The sequence below is a fragment of the Nicotiana tabacum genome, chromosome 4 (assembly GCF_000715075.1).
Source record: "Nicotiana tabacum cultivar K326 chromosome 4, ASM71507v2, whole genome shotgun sequence".
NCBI lineage: Eukaryota > Viridiplantae > Streptophyta > Magnoliopsida > Solanales > Solanaceae > Nicotiana > Nicotiana tabacum.
The window spans coordinates 84,253,353-84,277,158 of record NC_134083.1 but is presented as its reverse complement, the minus strand read 5'-3'; the positions used below and the strand labels follow the sequence as shown (position 1 = coordinate 84,277,158).

The window sequence follows — 23,806 nt, the reverse complement described above, 5'->3', positions numbered from 1 at the left end:
CTAAGTCCCCTGATATCGATCCTGGAAATGTTTGGTGAATGATGACTGAGAAAGAATTAGGATAACTTAGGGGTAGGTACGGCATCCCTAATCACCTCGAATTAGTCTCGGTTGGGTGGGATACGGTGCAGGTCCATTGCCCTGGATATTGTGCCTTCTATGCCTACCCCTTCCAAGTCGGCTACATTCTCCCTCTCCTTCCGTTGGTGGAGGAATTTTGCCGTTATTACAGCGTCTGCCCAGCCCAACTCGCCCCATACGTCTACAAGCTTATAAGGATGCTCACTAAATTCGCCGAGCTGGCTGGGGTCGAGCTCTCACTTCGGCATTTGATACATATGTTCTCCCCTAGCTTTTACAAGGGGACGATGTTAAACCTTCGCCACCGAGGAGGAAAGTGCCTGGTGGTGAAGATGGACGACAAGGCTAATCGCCAATTTAAGTTAAACTACTTCTTCGTCAGAATCGAAGATGTGGTAGCCAACGTCGTTGGTTTCCCTGAGGTTTGTAATTGCACCCGTAAGCACTTAGTTTCCTTGTCCGTATATGTCTGATTTTTTTTTTTTGCTTGGTTGTGGGTTCTAATTTATGGTCCTTTCTCCTCTTTCTTTTTATGCAGCCAAGACCTCGCCTTCTCCTTTGGTTGAAGACATTTCAGACAGGGTTAGTCGGTTCCTCCCTCACATAGTGGGGATCTGTGAGTGTCCGGGCTTCTTCAAGAGTTTTGGGCTGGCTCCCCTTTCGACTAGTAAGTCACTTATTTTGTTGGAGTCTTGGTTTCTTCTCTTTTCGTTTACATTGCGGATCTCCAATTTTTCCTGTGTTTGTTATTTTTTTTAGCTTCGGCCAGTAGGCCTTCGGGGAGATCGAGAGCTCCCGTCCCTTTGTTCCAAAAAGAAAGGCTGCTACGCCCTCGACTTTTTCTCCATCTATGACGTCCACTATCTCTGCTCGCGTATCTGCACCTCCTGTTGCTGCGTCTGGTCCTATGCCTATCGCAGTCGTGGGGACTTCGACCACAGAGATCTCAGCCTCTCTTATATATCGTATTTTAAATGAGGACGAAGAACTTGTGCAGGCGAGGGAGACTTGATGCCTCGTAAGAGGAGATCTATGGATGCCGGCGACGGGGTCGCCCGAGCCGTTGACTCAGTGGCGGGTGATTTTTCACTGCGCGAGACAGCGACCATTTTCATTAGGGATGACATTGATACTGAGTGCTGGACTCTGAGGTTTGAGGCAGCCGAAGTGGATATGCCTTCTATGGCGGCAGAGGTGGAGGGATCAGTCGTCGACGTTCTCGATACTTCAAGGCGAGAGGAGGCTTCGACTTCTCAGCCGTCCGCTGATACTTCTTTGCCGATCAACGAGAGAGGTAAGGATCTGGCCGAGGAAGGCGAAGAGTCAGGGTCGGACGTTGACGCGGTTGACCTGAAGATGATGGAGGAGGGCTTTACCCAACTAGAGGTAAGGTTGGAGGGGTCTACGAGGACCATTGCGATCCCTATGGACCGCGACTTGTTAAAGAACACGAAGAACGTGGTATTGAAAACACCCGAAGGGAGGAGAAGCGCAGGGAAATATTTGTGAGGTTGAAAAACAAATATTTCGAGTACTGTGGCAAGAACCGGGAGTTCCGCAGGCGGTTTGGTGAGGGAAAAAATTTGTAGGCCCTTCATGATGAGTTGAAGGAGAAGGATGACGAGCTAGTGAGAGTCATTGAGAAGTGTAGCATACTTGAGGGGACGTTGAGGAGTAGGGAAGAGGAGCTTGAGGTCAGCAGAGCCATGGAGGCACAATACGGCGACCTTCAGGCACAATTGGTCGAGCTACGCATGCAATTGGAAGAATGTCAGCTTCAGATAGAGGTCCATAATGGTGAAGTCACCGAGAAGCAGAGCGAGCTTGAGAAGGCGGAGTCTTCCCATTTGGACGCTCGGGGGATATAAGAGATGCTAGAGTTGGCGAATAGGACTCTCCGAGCTGAGCGGGAGATTGATCAATCCATGGCGAAAGTAAAAGCGTATCGACTAGAGGAGAGGATAAGAGAGTTGGAGAAAGACAATTCCTTCCTCTATGATCGGGTGGCCACTTTAGAAACTGAGAAGGCCCAACTGCTTGCACAGTCTTCTTCTTCTTGTACTTCAGAATTTCCCAACATTCCTCGGGACCTGTATGAAGAATGGATTCAGATCGGGCCTTAGTTGGATGTGTTTCGAGATTTGCATAAGATGGTGGTCTGTTTTTGCGGTCGCCCTTGATGATGTTCGTGTTAAGGCCCAAGAGGCTCAGATCGCTTATGGATATAATCATCCCATGCATGAGGACGGAAATAATAAGGGGGACGGGGCGTGGATCAGCTTGAAGAGAATGCTTGGTATGATGTTGCATACCTTGAGGGTGAAGATGAGGGGGATCAAGACGACCTGGGCATCGATGGTCAGGGTGGTGAAGGTGTAAGGGATCATAATGGTGGCGATCAGTATTTTTTCTTCTTCTTTTTTGTGAAATTGACTCGTATTACTGCCTCAATCCCGTAGACCAAAGAGTAGGGCGTCTCTCTTGTGCTCATTTTTGGAGTTGTTCGGTAGGCCCACAATACTTCTGGTAGTACTTCTGGCCACAGTTCCTTGGCATCCTCAAGCTTCTTCTTTATGATGTTAGTATCAATTTGTTGGAGGACACTGCTTGCCCATTGCCAGCAGGGTGGTATGGGGTTGAGAGTATTCTTTTGATATGCCATTTCTCGAAAACTTCAGCGGTTTTCTTTCCCATGAATTGGGGTCCGTTATCACAACTGCTTTCTTTGGGAAGGCCATACCGGCATATGATATTTCTCCATATAAAGGTGATTACTTCCTGTTCCCGTATTTGGGCGAATGCTCCTGCTTCCACCCACTTAGAGAAATAGTCAGTTAAAACCAAAAGGAATCGTTTATTACCTCGCCCTGCCGGGAGGGGGCCTACGATGTCCATTCCCTATTTGATGAATGGATAAGGTAAGGTGACCAAGTGGAGGTGTTCGCACGCTGGGTGAATCATTGGGGCGTACGTTTGGCATGGTAGGCGAGTAATATACCGCCCATATGAGGTATCTAACTAGTGCTCGGTTTCGAAATGAGCCCCACAATGACCTTCGTGGATTTCTTCAAGGATGCGCCGACTTTGGTTTGGGCCCAGGCACTTCGCTAAAGGGCCGCCTTAAGTTATCTTGTACAGGTCATTATTGAAGATACTGTATCTGTTTGCTTGCATTCTCAGTTTCTTGGCCTCTTTTTTATCGCCTAGGAATGTGCCGTCCCGCAAGTATGCGATAATACGATTGTGCCAGTCCCATATTAAGTTATTGGTTCTTACCTCGACTTGGTCTAGTGATATGTTGAGGAGATGGACCACGTTTTTGTCTCTTGTTGTGATGCTTTTGGTGGCTGCGACTAGTTTAGCGAGGCCAACTGCCTCGATATTCTGTGCTAGTGGAATTTGTCGAGCTGGCATTCATCGAACTCAGGCACTAGCTTGCAGTTTTCGGTCTGGTATTTTTGCAATCTTTGTTCCATGATTTGGAAAGTCCATGTAACTTGGTTGACCACGAGCTGGAAATCACAGCGTAATTTTAAATGTTTTGCCCCATACTTGAGTGCTAGTCTCAAACCTACAATGACAGCCTCATACTCGGCCTCATTATTAGTCATATTTGGGCATCTTATAGACTGGCGAATTACTTTGCCTGTTGGGACTTCGAGTACGAGTCCCAGTCTAGACCGCGACGCGTTGGATGCACCATCGGTGTATAGGATCCAGAGGTCTTGTGTTTGGGGGAAGTTTGGACGGCTTCCTTTTCGACTTTAGGCATTATTTTTGCGCTGAAGTTGGCGACGAAGTCAGCAAGCACTTGTGACTTTATCATCGTTTGTGGCTGGTATGTGATATCGTGCTCGCTTAGCTCGATGGTCCACTTGGCCAACCTTCCCGATAGCTCAAGTTTATGTAAAATTCTTCTTAGAGGGAAAGTTGTGACGACCGAGATAGTGTGACATTGGAAATATGGTCTAAGCTTTTGTGAAACTATGACTAAGGCCAAAGCCAGTTTCTCTAGGTACGGGTACCTCGTCTCGGTATAGACTAGTGTTTTGCTAATGTAATATATGGGAGATTACGTAGCTTTGTTTTCTCGAATTAGGATTGTGCTTACAGCTACCTCAGGCACAACTAGATAAACGAGGAGACACTCCCCCGGCTCTGATTTTGAAAGCAAAGGCGGCAATGACAGGTATGCCTTTAGTTCCCTTAGACCTGGACGCACTTTGAAGTCCATTGGAGGTCGTTATCTTTCTTTAGTATGCCAAAGAATTTATGGCACCTATCTGACGACCGCGAGATGAACCTTGATAGGGCGGCGATGCGGCCAATCAACCTTTGGACCTATTTTTTGGTGGTCAAGAGTCCAGGTATCCCCTCGATGGCTTTGATTTGGTCAGGGTTGACCTCGATCCCATGCTGTGATACCACGAAACCTAGAAACTTTCCTGAGGCTACGACAAACGCACACTTCTCCGAGTTCAGTTTCATTTTGTACCGTTTGAGTATGTCGAAAGTTTCTTTCAGATGGTCGATGTGATCTTCTCCCCTTTTGGACTTGACCAGCATGTCATCTATATTTACTTCCATTATTTTACCTAGCTGATCCTTGAACATCCTTGTCACCAACCTTTGATAAGTTGCCCCTGCGTTCTTTAGTCCGAAGGGCATGACCATGTAGTAGTACGTTCCTTGATGGGTGATTAGCGTGGTTTTTTCCTGATCTTCATCTTCTATGAGGATTTTATTATAGCCTGAGTAAGCGTCTAAGAATATTAGTAGCTCATGCCCGGCTGTTGCGTCAATGAGTTGGTCGATGTGAGGCAGTGAGAATGAATCCTTTGGGCATGCTTTGTTCAAATCTGTGAAGTCCACGCACATTTGCCATTTCCCATTCTTCTTTTTAACCATTACTATGTTGGAGACCCACTTGCGGTACTTCGACTCCCTGATGGAACCATTTTTTAACATTTTTTCCACTTCTTCGCCCACTATGTCATTGATTGCGGAGTTGAATTTATGCCTGACCTGTCTCACCGGGAGGTGGAAGGGGTCGACATTTAATTTGTGTGTGGCGATTTCCTTTGGGATGCCCGGCATATCTGCTTGGCTGAAAGCAAACAAATCCGCGTTAGCTTTTAAGAATTGACTGAATTTACCTGGTTCATGAAGTTTGCAACTGATATAGGCCTTTTTGCTATGATCATTGGGATCTAATTGGATGGGGTCGAGGTCTTCTATGGTCGATCTTGCGGCTTTGACTATATGGGGCTCTTTGATGCCTTCCCCGATCTCGTCATGCCCCGACCTCGACCCGGCTGATTGTTATGCCTCTATTTCTTTGTCCTACATTTGTTGGGTGGCCGTGTTGTCTAAAGAAATGCGGTATCATTCACGATACATACGCTGCTCTCCTCGTATACTGACTATTCCCCATAGAGTTGGGAATTTGATGACTTGGTATAAGATGGAGGGGACGACTTTCATAGGGTGTATCCACGGTCATCCCACTATGGCATTGTACGCAGTGTCTTGGTCCTTGATGTGGAACGTTGTTTTTAGAGTCACGCTGCCGGCCAAAATGGGGACTGTAATTTCCCCCGACGTTTGTTCAACTGAATTGTTAAAATCAGTTAGCGTGATGCAGTGCTGTACTATCTTATCCTCGAGTTTCTTTTGGGTAAGTACTCGGGGATGGATAATGCACGCATCGCTCCTATCATCTATCATAATGCATCTACATCAGTATCTAAAATTCACATAGTAATAACGAGGGCGTCATTATGAGGAAATGCCAAACCACCGACATCTGACTTGTCGAAGATGATACTTTTTTCGAGTTCGTCGTACCGTTCGTGGGTGACAGATCGCTTGCGTTTGTGGGTAGTAGTGAACTTTACGCTGTTGATGGAGGCATCGGTGCCGCCACTGATAATCATGTTGATGGTACGGGCTGGTGAGGGTGGCTTAGGTAGCCCTTGATGTCCGCGTCCTCTAGCAAAATTGGTTCTTCCCTTATCGTACTATATTCGCGGCTTCCTGCCTCAAAGCGATGCAGTCTTCAGTTTTGTGCCCTCATTCCTGGTGGAACTCATAGAGGGCGTTGGATTTTCTGGTGTTAGGGTCCGATCTCATCTTTGACGGCCATTTCACTTATGGCCCGAGCTTCTCCATGGCGTAGACTATCTCTATAGGGGACATACAAAAATTGTGAGTAGATAATGGGGGCATACCTCTGTCGTTCTGATGGGTTCCCATCCTTGGTCTGGATGGACTTTCTTCATAGCAGGGGTCGTTCTGATATATGGTTGATGTCGTTCCCTGTTAAGTCATAGAATTGGATGATCTCTTCTGGCATTGTCTTTTTGATACTTTCTTGATTCCGCTTGTACCGAGGTTAGTCGGTGGATTCGCCCGTTGAGGTTATCCTCATCTGCACGGACCTCGACGCAATAAGCATTGTGTATTTCGTCCTAAGTGGTTGGGGTACTTTACCAACCGACTCAACAGTTTCCTCGTTGCTTTTGAACCATCCCTACTCAGCCCGTTCTGAAAAGTTGCGACTGCCATCCCTTCAGACACGTTTGGCAAAGTCATCCTTACTCGGTTGAACAGGACGAGGAAGTCCCTCTCACAGAGATTTAATAGCAAATATGTCATTCACTCTCGCCTCAACCTTTTTGGCTCCGGCGTGGGTCATTACTAACTTGTCGGCCATTTCTTCAAAGGTTTCTATGGAGCGTGCTGGTAGCTGCAAATACCAGGTTAATGCTCCTCCTGTGAGGGTTTTTCCAAACTTCTTCAGCAAGATATAAGACACATGTTCTTTGCCGAGGTCGTTTCCTTTTATGGCGGTGACGCAGTTAGTCACATGATCTTCAGGGTCGGTTCTGCCGTCATATATCCTGAGGTAGGGCAACACTTTAAAGGTTTTTGGTATATCATGTGGGGTTGCATCATCACTGTATTACTGTTCGACAAACTGGTCGGCATCCCTCTTCGGAAACATCTAAGGGCACCTGGTATTTTTTCGACCCTTTCTTGGTGTTCTTTCATTTGATTTCGGAGCGCCTTGTTTTCACTCTCCATTTCTTCCATCCTTTCCAGAATGGCTGCAAGGGCGTTGTCACCTGCACTATCAATGGCATTATGAGTAATACCTGTCATTGGAGGAAAAAGCTGGTTGCACTGCTCGTCCGCTTATTGTATCGTGCACGTCCTTGCATTTTCTATAGTCATGTCCCGAGCAGGCTTGTTGAGGACGCTGGTTAGCGTGTAAGTTAGCCACACTTCGAGGAGCTTTTTTTACAGCTGGGGGCGTCTCTTCCCCCATAGACGTGGAGCCTCCCTTACCACGAGATTTTGTGATGCTGTAGTGAGGGGGTGGTGACTCGTCTCGCCTAGGAGATGCACTGGGCGGCATGTCCTTACCCGCCATTTCCCAACTTTCATTGATGACGATCATGCGGTTGGTTGGGAGGTCACTTGCTATTCTCGTCCTTTCTTGTCAGTTACCAGCCATGTAGGATTTTGTATGCAAAAAAAAAGGAGATATTGAGTTTTGTGACGTTTGTGACTCGTGTTAGTCGTAGATCTAGAGGAAACTAAAAATTTAACTAAGAAATCCCCACAGACGACACCAAATTATTTGACTAAAAATATGGCTCTTGGTTCAAATAATTAAATTTATGTAATTATGTGTTAAACTTAGTTAACAATAATATTTCTATATGTGGCTTCCAAGGGTGCAATAAACATTAGATGGATTTGGTCAAACTGTGATAATAATATGCAATAACTGTTCCAAAAAAATGAGCAATAACATAGTATTTAATAGTAATGGATAATAATAAATGGCATTTAAGTAAATAGGAGGAATGATTCACCCAATAAACGATGAACTAGATGGTATTTCCTCTTGACAATGATGAGTGACAGACAAATCCTTGAATGCTCGAGTTATTTTGAGATCTTATGAAAGAGTATGGAATAATATAGACAAGAATCTTAGTAAAAATGTAGTGTTTGTATTTTAGTATGAGAGAAATAGTCTTTTTGTTAAAGTGTGTTCTTACAAATGAATACCGCATGGCCCTATCATTCTCTTTTTTCTATATATATGGAACATGTTCCTAAGAAACCCTAATAATAGAAGCGCAGAGAATATCCACTAGAATATTCTCTTTTAATATCCTATCCTAACACACTAGCCGTTACAGCTCTTATCATCGATATTCAACCTCGATCTCGACCCTTGTTGACATGTCGACTACGGCTCTTGTCGACATCTCGACTGCGGCTCATGTCGACACTTCGGCCAAGGACTTTGCTGCTTCTTGGGTCGCTTCAACTAACATAGACTCGAGAATCCTTCCCATAATATTACCTTGGCTAAGATACTCTAGAGACAGATTTTGCCTCATACACTAAGAAAGTTTTTAAAAAGAAAGGAGAAACTTCCAGTATCACAAGATTATTTTTCAATTGTAACTTCAAATGTTTAATTTTTCGAGTGCATTAATCAAATGGTCGTTTAACTATCCAAAATTATTTATTAAAGTCATCTTTCTTTCGTTTTAGTTTGTAACAACAAAATCATTTAACTATACATATAGCACTAAGAAGGTCACTCAACCACATTTCTCAAACTTTTGATTGTCTAATACCTATTTTACCCTCTAAATTATCAACTTTTGTCTTCTTTATATTTTTTTAACTTTTTAAAATTATAATTTTCTCTTTTTTTAATTTATATTATGGACCTACCTATAGAATAAATAAATTTTGTTTATATTAAAAAAATAAAAATAGTATTTAAGCAGATATAATATTGGAATAATAAAATATTGAGTATAGTAAAAAACTTAATTAGAACAATTTGTTCGAACAACAAAAACTCAAATTTATTTACACAATTGAGAATGAACGAAAAATAATTTATAATATATATTCCATGCACGTAATATAAAAAATAATTATTTAAGATAAAGTTATTTTTATAATAGACATTATATATTCTTGAAAAATTATGCTCAATTATATTATTATTCCGACATTATATGCTAGAAAACTAATTTTTTATTTTATAAATAAAATTTATTTGTTCTATAGGTAAGTCCACGATGTAGATTAAAAAGAGAAAAACCATAATATTAAAATAGAAAAAAAGGATAAAAGTTGATAATTTAGAGGGTAAAATAAGTATTAGACAATCAAAAGTTTGAGAAATTTGGTTGAGTGAACTTGTGAGTGCTATAAACATTGTTAAGTGACTTTTCTGTTACGAAATAAAATGACTTTACTAGATAATTTCGAATGGTTGAGTGACCATTTAAGTAATTGACTCTTACATTTTTTTTTTTCTTGTGGTGATAATCGTTGGTTCTGGTTTACTTCCATGTTTTATGAGATTTATATTGAGATGGTATTATTGTATGACCATACATTCAGCGTGAAGAACTTGATTATGGCAAAGAAATTGATTTCTGGAGGTTTTCAGCTCCTTTCTTTTCAGAGATACCACATACACATAGTAATACATAATAGTAGTACCATAAACTAAAACGGGGATCTGGAACGCCAAAATTTACGAATCAAATTGTTACTATACTCCCTTTATCCCAATTTATGTGATACAATTCGGATTTGAGAGTCAAACTTTGAATTCTGACATAAAATATTTAAGGGTTTTGAAACAAAATTTACAAAATCAAAAACTATATAAAAGCACTATAAGTTATGTAATAATTAACAATTCAAAATATTTAATACATACGAGAAATTAAAGAAAAAATTGCTTGACTTTCGAGGGAGTAACATTTTTCGTTTAAAATTTGTGTAAGAATGGTTTTGTTTAAATCTAACCGAACTAGTGAAAGACGGGAATTCAGTAATCTAAAGGTCAATCCAAGGCACGGGAGAAAAACTGGTGTATGTCTTAATAACTATGTAAAGCACAGTCTAGTTCACACGAGTCTCACAAAAGAAGGTTCATATGATTAGCCTTTAATTTTGAAAGATCTTTCATGCATGGAATATAAAGGAGCTTCGGGAAAATATATTTGTATGTTATGTGTGATGCATTTGGAACTAACAAACTGCGTTGAAAAGCACAACAATTTGCAAATTGGATGTCGAAAACGAAGCATATGTTCATTCAACCATATGAGCGGCAAGTCTTTGGTAATCCAGACTACAAAGTTTAAACTAAACAGAAGACAAGCGCCAATTTTTCCGTATATATTTGACAGAGTCTAGGAAAATTCTACATATAGTTATTCCTTTAAACTGAAGCATATAAAACTGCTTGCATAATCAAATCACGCAGCCGCGGTGGTGGTGATGGTGGATATTACTTGTGGACTTGGTCGTTGCTATTTTTGTCATAGTAATGATAAACTGCTGCTCCAGATAACATTGCCAATGTTAAAGCTTGTGCGTGCATCCTGTTTGCCAAAGTAAAATCATGTTAATTAGCGTAAGCTGCACACATAATACTGATAGAGAATCACATAGTAAATAAATAGCTGAATTAATTTGAATTTGATTAATTAATTACCTGGCATGAATGAGCCTAAGACTTGGCTTGAGGGGAGTTCTGGAACTTGAGTAAGCTAGTGAAGCACCAACAGCTGTAGCCCAGAATGTCCCTGTAATTAAATGGAAGGAAACCATTTGAATATTTTAGACGATGGAAATATAAAGTAAATGAATTTGACCGTGAAGCAAGAAAATGAAGATAACTAACCAATGCTGGTGAGTTTGTGTTCAGAAACCCAAGATTGTACGGCCTCCATCTTTGTGAAAATTTACTTTCTTTAAGAGCTAAAAAAGAGAGTGCTATTAGACTGGATGATAGTATTTGTTTTGAGTGGAAAGAAAGGAGGGATTTGGTTGATATTTATAGATGTTATGAGAAAAGAGGAAGTGGATATTATATTGGGGTGGATGCATCATGTAATTTGGTGTGGCCCCTTGTTTTGGATCTACTTTTCTTGATCCACTGAAAAGTAGGATTGAATAAAGTTAAAAAGCAGTACTAATTCTTTATGATTAAAAAGTGAAACCAGTGGGTTTCACTTCCCCTGGTTTACTCTATTTTCTACCGTTACCTTGCATTCTATTTCTACCACAACTCTAGAAACACTTGACCTGCTATAAGCCGGTGGTTTAATTTAGGGCGCGTTTGGCAATAATTTTTTTTTTTACTATGGTTTCCTGTCTGATTCTTCTCCTAGGACAATAGGCAGCTCAACTTTGGATAAGAATCAGCAAGCCTTCGTCCTTATTCTTTCTGTATGGAATTGTGGAATTAATAAGTTATGGAGATTTAGTGGTGAAATGAGTGTATATTGTACATATATCATGTGTATATCCTATGTATTAATATTTTTTATATCGATATTTACTACATATCTCACATGTATATCACTCTATGTCACATATATGTCAAATGTATATCCTATATATGCAATGATATACATGTGACATACAATAATATATAGTAGTAACATATAAGTTACACGAGAGAGAAGAAGTTGAGGAAGCCATGAGAGAGAAATCTGGCAAAGAAGCAACAACAATGAACAATGACAAAACTTCGTTGAAGAAGAAGAACAAACAACAAATAGATCTCCAAAAAATTTTCAATGAAGCAGGCGGACAGAATTGTGACGACGACAAGTAAGGTTTTAGACGGGGACAACGGTAGTTGGTTGTGTAGAAAGAAAATATAATAAGAAAGAAAAGATATCCAATTTTATAAAATTTACCGAAGGTTGTATATATTATGTGAATATTTTGTTGCTATATTTTGAAATTGAATAGTATTACTATTTTTCTGTAAATATGAGCTTAATCTGTATATCTATGTAAAATTCCCTTTTTACTTTATGAATTAAAATCCCAAAAGTCCAAAAAAGAAGAAGAAATCTACACAATATGTTCGCCCCCTAATATGCATAGACAAATATATATATATATATATATATATATATATATATATATGTGTTTTATATATAATAAATATTATAGCCTATATTCTATACATAATCAATGTATATTTTTTTGTATATTTGATTAGCGGTTGTAATTATTTTTGACCGGCTAATAAATGAGTCAAAAGCGCAAAAAAGGTTAAAGGCCCAAATGTATTTTTTTGGAGACTTTTACGTAGTATAGATATCCTTCAAAACAATACTGCTTTATATCCTTTATATGTAGTATAGTATATATATATATATATATATATATATAAAATATACATACTTTATGCATACTCAGTATATATTTTTTGTATATATGACTAGCAATTATAATTATTTTTGACTGACCGGTAAAATATGAAAAACACTTTTTGGGGACTTACCTCAAGATAAAAAAAGTCATACAAATAATTATCCGGTTTAGCAACAAAATCTATTTTTTAAAAAGTAGCAAGAACTTTTTAACAAAATTTTTATAATTCGGTAAAAATATATAACTTAGATACAACTTCCATATAATTATATTATTGTATGTCATTTGTATGTACTTTATATATCGTGTGTGTCGCTATATGCCCATTGATAACATTGAACATACAAATAATATACACCTGATATACATCCGACATACAACTATTCCACTATCAGGGCACCACCATAACAATCATTTCTTCAATCATAACAATGCCAATTTTTATTTTTTTAAATCTATCTTGTATCTGCTAATACTCTCTGGAGTGATTGGACTCATTGGACCAATGTTTGGCTTCCTTAATCTATGAGATCTATTTAATTTATATTGCACATTTTCAATTAAAATGTTAAAGTACACAATGAGTTGTTGTGTTGTCGCTTATCTAATATTTCCCTGTAAATATTAGTTTGTAAACTTTTGATGAAATTTTAGTCAAATTCTGAATTTGCTGGTAATTTTACCAGCTCTTATACTCACTTTGGGCATTTTATGCTGGCCGAAGAAAGGATTTCGTGTTTGGCAGCCAAAATCATCTAGTAAGGCTCAAATTACTATGTTTTGAAAATCTTGTTATATTTTAGGAGTGCAAATATTCCTAATAATAATAATAATTAAGCTTCTAATTTTATATACTCATATGGGTATTTTGTTTTTATTAAGGCCAAAAGGTTGAACAACTAAAGAAGGGCTAGGGTTGAATGATTGAATCTAGGATTCGGAAAGGAAGCATCGAGAGTCCAAAAGACTTCTCTAGCAAACTCAACAATCTTGTTGTGAACTCTATAATCTTCCAATATTTTTCAAAAATCTCCCACACGTTTTCCCGCCACCCAACTGATTATTAAGCTTCTTCAACAATCAACTTTCCTTTCGGTTAACAACACAATAAAATTGACGAAATGAGAAGTTGAAAAATGGGAATCCATGGCTACTCAAAGAAATAGCAGCTCTAAATCCATGAACAACAATAAGAGGCAACCATTATCCGACATCTCCAATTTCAATCTCATACCCACTTCTACTCTCCGCAAGCTTGTCTCCTCCTCCTCCGCTTCTTCTTCCAAACCTCAAAATGTTTTCCAAAAACCCCCAATTTCTGTTTCAAATTCTGATTCCAATATCTCAAAACCCAACAACAACTCGCCTAATAACAATTCCACGGAGGAAAACTCTGGAATCAGCGTCGCATCTTCCAATTTCAACTCTGCTCGAAACCCTAACCCCCTCGATATTTCTACTGTTCGTCGTGTTGCTCGTGTGCCTGACTATTCATTAACCACTCCTGGTATGATCTCCCTGCCCTCGCTCTCTATCTCTGTGTGTGTGTGTGTGTGTGTGTGTGTGTGTGTGTGTGTGTGTGTGTGTATTCCAGTTTATTTGAATTTATTGTTTGGATTTTGACATTTAGGTATATTTTACCCTCTGTCCCGTTTGCACATTAAGTCACGGTTAATTATCACGTAGGGAATAAATATATTGTTTATAAGAAGCTCCTGATACTTCCAACCTTGCTATCTATTTTTCTTTGCTCGTTGTTTTCGTGGGAGGATTAGAGTGGATAATGCTAAATCATCTGTTAAATGTGAAGAACTTGATTATGAAAAAGAAATTGATATCTGTTGGATTTTAGCTCTTCCATTTCAGAGTTACTGCGACTCAGTAATACATTAATGGATAACTAATTCTGCTGTTTTGTAGAAGACTAAATGTAGATTTAGAAAAGGCCCGGGGGGGGGGGGGTGTACTGCATTAGTTATGCGTTCATCCGAACTCCAAACCCAATAGCTTTGTTTAGACCATGTAAATGTGTTAAAATATCCACCAAATAGTACTCCCTCTGTCCCAATTAACTTTCCTTTTTTGTCCGTCCTTAAAAGAATATCATACTTACTTATTTAGAAATTTTAAAATTCCTACTACTCCTATCCTTAATGAGATTGATTTATAGCCGCATAGATATTTATGGCTTGTATTAGACCACAAGTTTAGTTTCCTTTCTTTCTTAAACTCCGTGCCGAGTCAAAATACCGCCACGTAAATTGGTACAAAGGGAGTATAAGAATATAGATTACAAACCCAGTGAATCAAATAAATTGTGGTAGACTTCCATACTCAAACCCATAAAGTACGAATCCTCGATCCTCCTGTGGGATTTGGAACTCCAAAAATTACGAACCAAATTATTAACCTACTTTGTTTAAAATCTTAGTAGCAATAGTTGTCTTTAAATCCAACCGAACTTGTGAAACATGGGATATCAATAATCTTTTTTTAATAACTTTTGAGTACCTTTTAAAGTCTTTATTTCAAAGAAATCGATATTATTGATAAAGTAACGATGATACTTTTGAACTCTGCGTAGAGATTCGTACAGTCAGTTCCAAGTCTAGATGAAGGAGGATGATTGTGTTAGATTAATCGCAAGCCTAAAAATAGTCCGAGTGTGATGTATAAAGGTAGCTTAATATATTGTGAAACATGATCTACAGGTGCCTACCCCTAGCAAGTTGACTTTTATGTTGGATAGCAAATTGTAAACACGTTCTTCATGTGAACAGAAGCAATCGACGTAATTGCTAACAGTGATTTGGTTGGTTCTTCATTTGCTCTAATAAGTTTGGCTTCTCAATTTTGAAATGCTAAATACAGGGAATTGTGTTACTATGCTTGCTTTTGCTCAAATTTTTAATGTCTGTATTTGTTTTAATACCTAGGGCTAACCTGTCTAAGTTGGCTCTTGTTTGTTACTCAAGCAGGCAGGGATAATGAAGCTGTAGTTTATAATCGAAGGCAGGCTACGAAGAAGTCTAATTTGGAAGCTACTAATCCGACCTTCACTTCCAGTCTTCATGAAAACAAAAGAGATAAAAGGAAAGAGATTGATGAGCCTTTCCTTTCCCTGCCTCCTACAATCTCAAAGGATAAAGGGAAGGCAATTGTTGAGTCATTCAGTAGCTTGTCTCCTGAGACTAAGGAAGATAAGGGGAAAGGAGTTGTTGTTCTATCTACCCCAGTTTCAGGAAATAAGAAAAACAAGGGAATAGTTATTCATGAGCCTTTTGTGTCTTCATCTCCTCAGAGGGTAAATGACAAAGCTAAGACAATTTCTCATGAGCACTTTCCTACAGATGAAAAAACAGCAGAAGAAAAAGTTGGTGTTTTGACTCGGAGTTCCGCATCTTTAAAGAAAACAAAGGGAAAAGGGATGGAAGACGCATCAGTTTTTAGTTGTCCTACTTTTCCAAAGACAAGAACCCATAGGTCTCTCTCTCTCTCTCTCACACACACACTCTCTCACACACATACACACACACACAAAAAACTCTCTTTTTCTATTTATGTCTGGCTCTTCATGCATGTAATCTTGAGGAAGCGGTTTTCTTTCCCCCTTTTTCTTATATCATTTTTTTCCTTTTTTTCTGAGGTTAGTCACATGAGATTTGAAGTTTCTTGTGGTGATATCATTTGCTGATATCCTGTACCAAATATAAATTGTTGGTTGATTTGAACTTTCATGCTCCTAACACAGTACATGCAGTTTTACCTCTAGTTTTAACCCTAAGAAATTTCAGTGGCTGAAATTTTCTGTCTTGGCAGTGTACTCAAGCTACTATTTATTTTTTTATCTACCTGAAGTAGCATAATCTGTAGTGAATTGAGTGTCGTAGTTGCAATTGTGTTCACTTCACAGGCTCCGCACGTGCTTAATACGCAAGATAGTTCTGCAGCATGCACATTAGCAACACCTTACCCTCTATCCCCTTTTCTTTCCTGCGGCACATCTAAAATCGAGGCATTTGTGTTTTGAATGGAATAAAGATATTATAAATGTGAAAAGTGACATAGGCAGACTACTCAATGCTGATGCTCTCTTGATTCGTGTTTCTTCTATGTAGGAGTAAATTCAACGGAGCTGGTGATATTAAACCCTCAGGTTCATGGACGGAACCTAATGGAAAGCGTAAGAAGGTTTGTTAACAATCTCTTTTTGTATGGATCTCTAATGAGAAGTGTCTGTACTGGCTTCTTTTAGACATTCTTCTCGTTGCTGTTGAGATCTCATGGACTACCAGTAGTAATGGGTACTGGCCTCTTTTATTTTCTATTTCTAGGTTCAGTTTCAGAGCTATGGGAAAGAATATGCTAAAGTTTGTTTCATCCGTATCTTTGCACAATTATCTTGTAATAGATATGTTTCATATGTGGGAAACTATGTAGATTAGACGTGAGAGACATTCATAACGTGGAGGTTCGCTAGCGTTCTGAAACATTTCTTTCTAAAATGGTTCCAATAGCAAGCCTAAGCTTACATCGCTGACCCCCTGACCTGAGTTCTCTTCACCAACCATGTCAAAATAATATTAGGGAAAGATGAACTAAAATATGGCTCAGTGAGTTACCTAAAACTGAGGGGTTGGTGTTAAACCTAGTAATAAATTCCTATTAACATTGCTGATAACTGCTTTCTGGAACGCGGGCTGTGCATTCTTTCGCTTATATCATAGCCTACCATATTGATGGCTAATAACTAAAATGTTTCTGCAGAGGCGGAAACCTGTCCTTGAAAATTCCTTGCCAGAAGATTTTGTCAACTACTGGCGAAAGCATTTTCAAGAGGTTGATGAGTTTGAATTGCCAGAAGAGGAAGCATCGTACAGTGATTTGGACTAGAAAGGAAAGGAATAGTGTTTGACAAGAAGCAGATCTAGTCTGACCAGTTGACCCTCCCTGTATAGTAATGCCCATATACTTCATAAACGTGTTGATGTACCAGACTTACATAGTTATCAATGGTAACTCTTCATAGTTCTTGTAACTGTTATGTGCATTTGTTATGTTACACGTAAAGTGGTAAAAAGTTTTTTTCCTACAGATCAGGTAACACGTTCGCGACAAACAGACATATTCACATTTCGAAAGCCATAAAATTTGGTGAATTTCTCGATCAAAATGGAGGTCGTTATAGGAGGTTCTGTAGCTTTGTACTTTTCTTTGGCATGAGAATACCTATTTATTGCCTGAGCAAGGGAATTCATTTGCCAGAAGGACAAGGCAAAACCCTTTAGAATGCATTCAACAGAGACGCACAAACATGAGCGTGAATGGATGCACATATAATTGGTTAAAATGTTGATTTTGTTAACTTCACATCATGGGTGCAATTTCCACTTTCCATGTGTTAATGTACATCAGTACATCTTTGGTTTGAATCTGGTATCGGGGTCTTCCTGAATTAATGAAAATTGGCTTGATAATTTTGTGAAACTAAGAACAAGTATTTCTTAAGTTAAATTCTTAACCTTGTAACTGTAACATAGTATCTAACCAATCAGGGTAGAACATGGGAGTAGGAAGGGCTTGGAGGACTGCATCCTTGAAATGGCTTATAGGCTTATGCAGGGATGGAGATAGAAGCCTGTATGCAGGTTTGGTCGATCCCAATAGATTTTGTATAAACTGCGTATTTTTCATTAAATATGTACACATATTAAATTTAGAACCTAATTACTAATACTTGAAATCGTCATTCTAACATCAAGAACCCATAAAGTTCAAATCTTGGCTTTGCATCTGGGCTTATGGTGTTGCTATTAATAATTTGTGTTGCTTGTATTAGTTTGTTATAAATATCCATAGTTGGAGGAACTGTTTAAGTAAACAAAGATTTTGGAACTACAGATGTATAGTACAGTATGTTGATTAGAAGATGAACTGTTAAGTTCTAAATTCAAGTCTTTTGTGGGCTTCTCCTTGTCTATGCAAGCATGCTGCCTTCATTAAATGAAGGTACATGCTGAAAGGTGAATGTGATGTCAATAAAGAATGATGTTTGTCAATGTGGTGGTGTGATACTTTTAAATTTTTTTCATCGCTTTCTATTGTGTGTATAAAATAGAAGACATGCTCTGCGCTGTTGATGGTTCTCAAGCATGTCATATTCAAAGCTTCAAAGGCTTTATATTATCACTATGAAATCATCAATCTTTATTTAGTTGTTTACTTTTGATAAATATTGACATAGAAGGATATATAGAAACTTGTGACAATATTGAACCTTGTGCACTCTTATCAAGTTTGGTGGCTTATAATTTGATTACTATCTTGGAATCATTCTAAAGACAAAGGTATTTGGTTTTGTGCTTTCTATAGAGTATCGTATTGTCTAATACCACTTGAGGTTATTAACTAGCTTGTGTTCTTCTCCTGGTTTACCATCCTTAGCTTGTTCTTTGGCAGCATGGAACTTATACATATAGTTGACATATGCTTGCAGTATGTTGAAGTTTCCATTGGAACATAATAGATTGCAGTATTAGTGTCTGACTCAGCAATTAAAAGCTCATATGGGTTGTCCATAAACAGGGGCAATGTGGGTGTGCACATCTCTGTGTTTTCCTTGTCAATTTGAGTGCTTCTATAAGGTAATATGGAACCTCTCAACATCTATTCTATGTAATAAGTTATGTCCATTTTGTTTTACCTTGATGATTCTTTCGATTAACTTGTCCACCTGTTGATGGTATATGCTCATATCAAACTGAAGTCATAATGCTGTCACTCTATGAATGAAAAACTGGAAATTCTTTTTTTTTTTCTAGAAAAGTGATTGGTGCTATGAACTTGACATTTTCACGGGCATGAACGCTCGAGCATTAATTTCAATGATCTCAGCTTGATAGACCAAGAAGAACTTTGTTTTGTTTTGCCAAAGAGATCTTGTTAAAAAGGGTTGATATCTATTAACCTTACTTCATTTCAAGTTTCCCATGTGTTTTACTCCAACTCTATTGAAGTATCTTTCAGTTTCAAGTTACAACAAAATCTTTAGGCACAGTTTCTATGTTGTGTTTTATTCGCCAAAACTTACAATCTCATCTTTTATGAGTCTAAATTGGCACTTCCCTTTTTATTTGTTTCCATTTACACAAACTTTAGTTTTGTGTTGGTGGTTATACTTATCAAATAGAATTCCAAGCTATTCGCTGCTGGCTTCTAGAGCTATTGTCACAGTGTAGAAAAATAAACTTGAGTGGTGCTTCAGCTCAAGTCCAACCACACATAGTTCCTGATACAGCTAGCCATTGATTTGATGTATGTCCACAAAATTTAAAAAGTAACTAAAAGGATTTGCAAACGACTAACATGTATTTCCCAAAACAGAAATAGAATTAAGACGTGCTCTGTGCTTTTGATAGTTCTCAAGCATGACATATTCAGAGCTTTGAAGGTCACATATTACCAGGCAATCGTTAATCTTTATTTAGCTGTTTGTTTTTTTATAGGTATTGATGTAGTAGAAACTTGTAACAATACTGCACATTATCCACTCTTATCAAGTTTGGTGGCTTATGATTCGAATAATATTTATCCTTGAATCATTAGAAGATTAGAGTAAGAGTTCTAGATTTTTCGTCAGAGTATCGTATTGTCTAATACCACTTAAGGTGATTAATAATATCTTCCAGCATAGGCTGGACTTTTAATATCTTGTCGGCAATTAAAAGCCTCATAACTTGATGTTCTTTTCGCTTCGTTTTCTTACTATCTTGTTATTGTTACTGCTTGGTACTAGCAGGGGCGGCTCAGTGATATTTGTGGCCTAAAACCAAACTTCAATAGGGGGCACTAAGATTTTTGGTGTAGAAGAAAACTCATAATTTTATTTGAAATTTATTTTTCTAGCTTTTTGAGATGCGAAATTATTAATAATTTGTTTGTAATTGATTTCTTTTAATGATTCTTTTTCAATTGATAATATAGCTAATCCATTTAATCTATCTTGAGACATTGTTGATCTTAAGTAAGATTTTATTAATTTTAATTTTGAAAAACTTCTTTCCGCTGAGGCAACTGTTACAGGAATTGTTAACATTATTCTATAAGCAATATAAGCATTTGAAAAAGAATCAAGTCTTTTTATATGATTAAGTATATCGATTAGATTATCATCTTCTACGTGTATTATTTTCCTTAAAACTTTTAATTCATGAAATAAGTCTAAACCATCAATATCAGAGTTACTATTATGTTTTAAAGAACATTCAAGGTTAAGACAATTTTTATTTAAGTTCTCATCATCTAGAGATCTCAATGTTTTGCCACTAAATAGGAAACCAAAAATATTTTCATACGCTTCAAATTGCTCAAATCTACTTTGAAGTGAAAAAATAGCTTGGTCTACTATGTATAAGAAGTAATCAACTCTAAAAGATTCTTCAAGAGATTTTGTAATTTCATTATCAACGTTCTCATCAAATTGTTTCTTTCTATATATTACACGTTTATTACGAAATTCAGGTTCTATATTCAACTCATATGCAATTTCCTTAGCAGAAATCATGGCATTTGCAAATCCTTCTTCTCTATATTTTTTGAAAAAAGAAATCAAACCCCTAAGTTGATCTATGGCAACATCAATATGTATATCTTTTGATTGTAAATGTTTGCTAACTGAATTAACTGCAAATAGTATATCATACCAAATAGTCATACCCAGTAAAAACTAAAAATTTTCAAACTCATAAGTTGCTAAACAACTAGCTTCACTTTTAGTTTTTGGATCCTCACTAACTTCTACTAATTTCAACAAAGCATTTCTTATTTGTGGAGTTTGAAATCGTATTGCTTTAATACTTTCAATTCGACATTTCCAAAGCGTTTGTAATAATGATTTAAGAGTTAGGCTAGGTACATTATCTTTTAAAATTTTCCATCGCTTAGTAGAAGAAGAAAATAGTGAATATATGCGTTGTACTACTCCAAAAAATGATATAGCTTTGGTACAAGAATTAGCCATATCACAAAGTACCAAATTTAGATTATGACAACCACATGGTGTATAAAATGATCTAGGATTTATGTCGAGCAGTCTATTTTGCACTCCTTGGTGTTTTTCCTTCATATTGGATCCATTATCATATCATTGTCCTCTTAAATTATCAATATCAAGTCCTATACTTTTTATCTCATCTACAATAACTTCAAAAAGACCTTTTCCACTTGTATCATCAACTTTTAAAAACTCTAAAAAATATTCAGTAATTCTTACTGGAGTTACAGTGATGTCAACACTCCGTAATATAAAAGACATTTGTTCTTGATGACTTGCATCTGGAGTGCAATCAAGTATGATTGAAAAGTACTTTATTTCTATAATTTTGTCAATAATTTTATTCTTAATTTCACTAGCTAATAAATTTATCAATTCATTTTGTATATTATGTCCAAGGTAATGATTATGAATTTCATCATGCTTAATTCGGCGAACATGTTCCTGCATGATTTGATCAAATTCTGCAATCATTTCAATTAGACTAAAAAAAATTCCGTTACTTTCTTGATAGATCTTTTCATTTTTTCCCTAAATGCCAAATTATTTTTTTCAAGAGTTTTTATCACAACAATAATTCTTGATAATACATTTTTCCAATGCTCTCTATCTCTATTGATTTGTTCTTGAATATCTTTATCAATTGTTTTACTTTTGTGCAATTTCATTTCTAAATCAATCCATGTACCCATATTAATAATATGCTCTTTTGATGTTTCATGAGCTTTGAGCTTAGCACTTATATTTCTCCAATCATTACTACCATCACTAGCTAATTTACTGCTACAAAAGCTAGAAGTCGTATTAAACAACTTACAACAAAAACAAAATACCTTATCCAAATCGTTAGAGTAAACTAACCATCTTCTTTCATGTCTTTCTCCATTAGCCAATTTTTGAATATAATTTGTAGTAGAAAAATGTCTAAAGAATTTATCCTTTGGAAAATCTATGTTAGTAATTTTAATTGGCCCCTTTTCTACTAATAGATCTCTCAACTTTGTATCTATACTAGTCCATTAACTAGGATCATATATATTCCTGAGAGTATAATTATCCAACTTATTTAGAACTTCTTGTTTTTCCTGAGGATATATGTTAGGTTTCTCGACAACTTCTCCTCCTTCCTCTTCCTCTTGAATTTTATTATTGTCTATCTCAATTATATTAGTGATTTGTTCATCTATCATAAAATCTTTCACATTTTCTGATTTAGAATTTTTACTATTCGCTACAAATTTATCAAGTGCTCCTTTTTGGGATTGTACTAGAGTTTCAATCCTTTTCCTTTTTTGACGTTTTGAACATCCGGATTCATATTTTCTAGTTGACATATTAAAACTCTAATAAATAACTAAAAAGACAATATATACTTACAAAGAAAATATATCCAAAAAAAATTAAAAAATAGATGCAAATAATAAAATATAGAACGATCAAACCTGATTCAACAAGACAAAAATAGATAATTTGATAAGCTTTTGCTACTTCAAAATTCTTGATGTAAGGCCAAAATACTTGAGAGCAAATTAAACAGATGGTACTTGTGTAGTTGTGTTCTGGTATTTTATTTTGAGGTAGTAACCGAATGAGATTGAAATTTTGGAATATAGAGTCTAGAGAAACTTTGCAGAGAGAAAGATAAAAAAGATAAAGAATATGGGTTCATTTATAATAATAATGGTAGGCAAATGACACAACATAGTGGGATGCTCAGTTGTTCACGCGTGGGGTTTGAATTCCCAAAATAGATTCCATTTTCGATTGTTCTCCAACGTCCTTTCCTTGAAACTTAACATTTTTTTTCTTTTCAAATACTTAATATTATTAAATGAATGGACAAATACATTAAAAATCAGAAAAATTTTGGGCCCCTACAAATAAGGGGCCCTAGGCAACTGCTTTACTTGCTTGGCCATTAGGCCGGCCCTGGGTACTAGTGCTTTTCTTTTCGTCTCTCGTAAGCCGAGGGTCTATCGAACAACCTCTCTACCTTCAAGGTACGGGTAAGGTCTGCATATACACTATCCTCCGCAGACCCCACTTGTTGTTGTAATTAAAAGCGTCATAAGAGTAGTCCATGAACAGGGATTAATGGGGGTGTCCACATATCTCTGTCTTAGCTTTGTTCTTCTTGTCAATTGAGTGTTCCTCTGAGGTAACATGGAATCTCAACATCCATTCTAGGTAAGGTGTTATCTCCACTTTCCCCCCCTTTTTGTTTAAGAACTTGTTCACCTGTTAGTGATATATGCTTATATTTACAAAGTGAAATCGTAATATTACCACCTTATGACTATAAAACTGAAATTTCCTCTTGTTAGCAAAATAAATGGTGCTAGGAACATGATATTTCCTAGGCTTGAGCTCTCCAGCAGCAATATTTTCTCTTTGCTAACCTACTAATGAGATCAGGAATGCCTCTTCAAATTTGATAAC

At 37.3% G+C, this 23,806-nt stretch overlaps 1 protein-coding gene across 3 annotated transcripts; it reads left to right on the top strand.

The window, feature by feature from the left end:
* The first annotated feature begins 13,194 nt into the window (after positions 1–13,194).
* LOC107821176 (uncharacterized) lies at positions 13,195–22,753 on the top strand. 3 transcript variants are annotated; one of them, XR_001656080.2, is made up of 5 exons: positions 13,195–13,822; positions 15,291–15,798; positions 16,434–16,506; positions 17,083–17,330; positions 17,411–22,753. XR_001656080.2 is itself a non-coding variant. In XM_016647595.2 (4 exons), the coding sequence occupies exons 1-4, from the start codon at positions 13,462–13,464 to the stop codon at positions 17,206–17,208; spliced, it is 1,068 nt and encodes a 355-aa protein (XP_016503081.1). In that variant the 5' UTR covers positions 13,195–13,461; the 3' UTR covers positions 17,209–17,352. The 3 variants fall into 3 exon arrangements, 2 of the variants coding, with proteins under 2 accessions (XP_016503081.1, XP_016503082.1); XM_016647595.2 differs by lacking the exon at positions 17,411–22,753 and having other exon boundaries at positions 17,083–17,352; XM_016647596.2 differs by lacking the exon at positions 17,411–22,753 and having other exon boundaries at positions 13,196–13,822; positions 15,294–15,798; positions 17,083–17,352.
* Positions 22,754–23,806: the final 1,053 nt, after the last annotated feature.

What these genes read in the sequence shown, in the direction of transcription:
- LOC107821176 (XM_016647595.2), top strand. Translation starts at nt 13,462, where the DNA reads ATGGCTACTCAAAGAAATAGCAGCTCTAAATCCATGAACAACAATAAG. An exon ending in CCAAAGACAAGAACCCATAG is followed by an intron (nt 15,799 to 16,433) that starts GTCTCTCTCTCT and finishes TCTTCTATGTAG; the next exon opens with GAGTAAATTCAACGGAGCTG. An exon ending in CTAATGGAAAGCGTAAGAAG is followed by an intron (nt 16,507 to 17,082) that starts GTTTGTTAACAA and finishes ATGTTTCTGCAG; the next exon opens with AGGCGGAAACCTGTCCTTGA.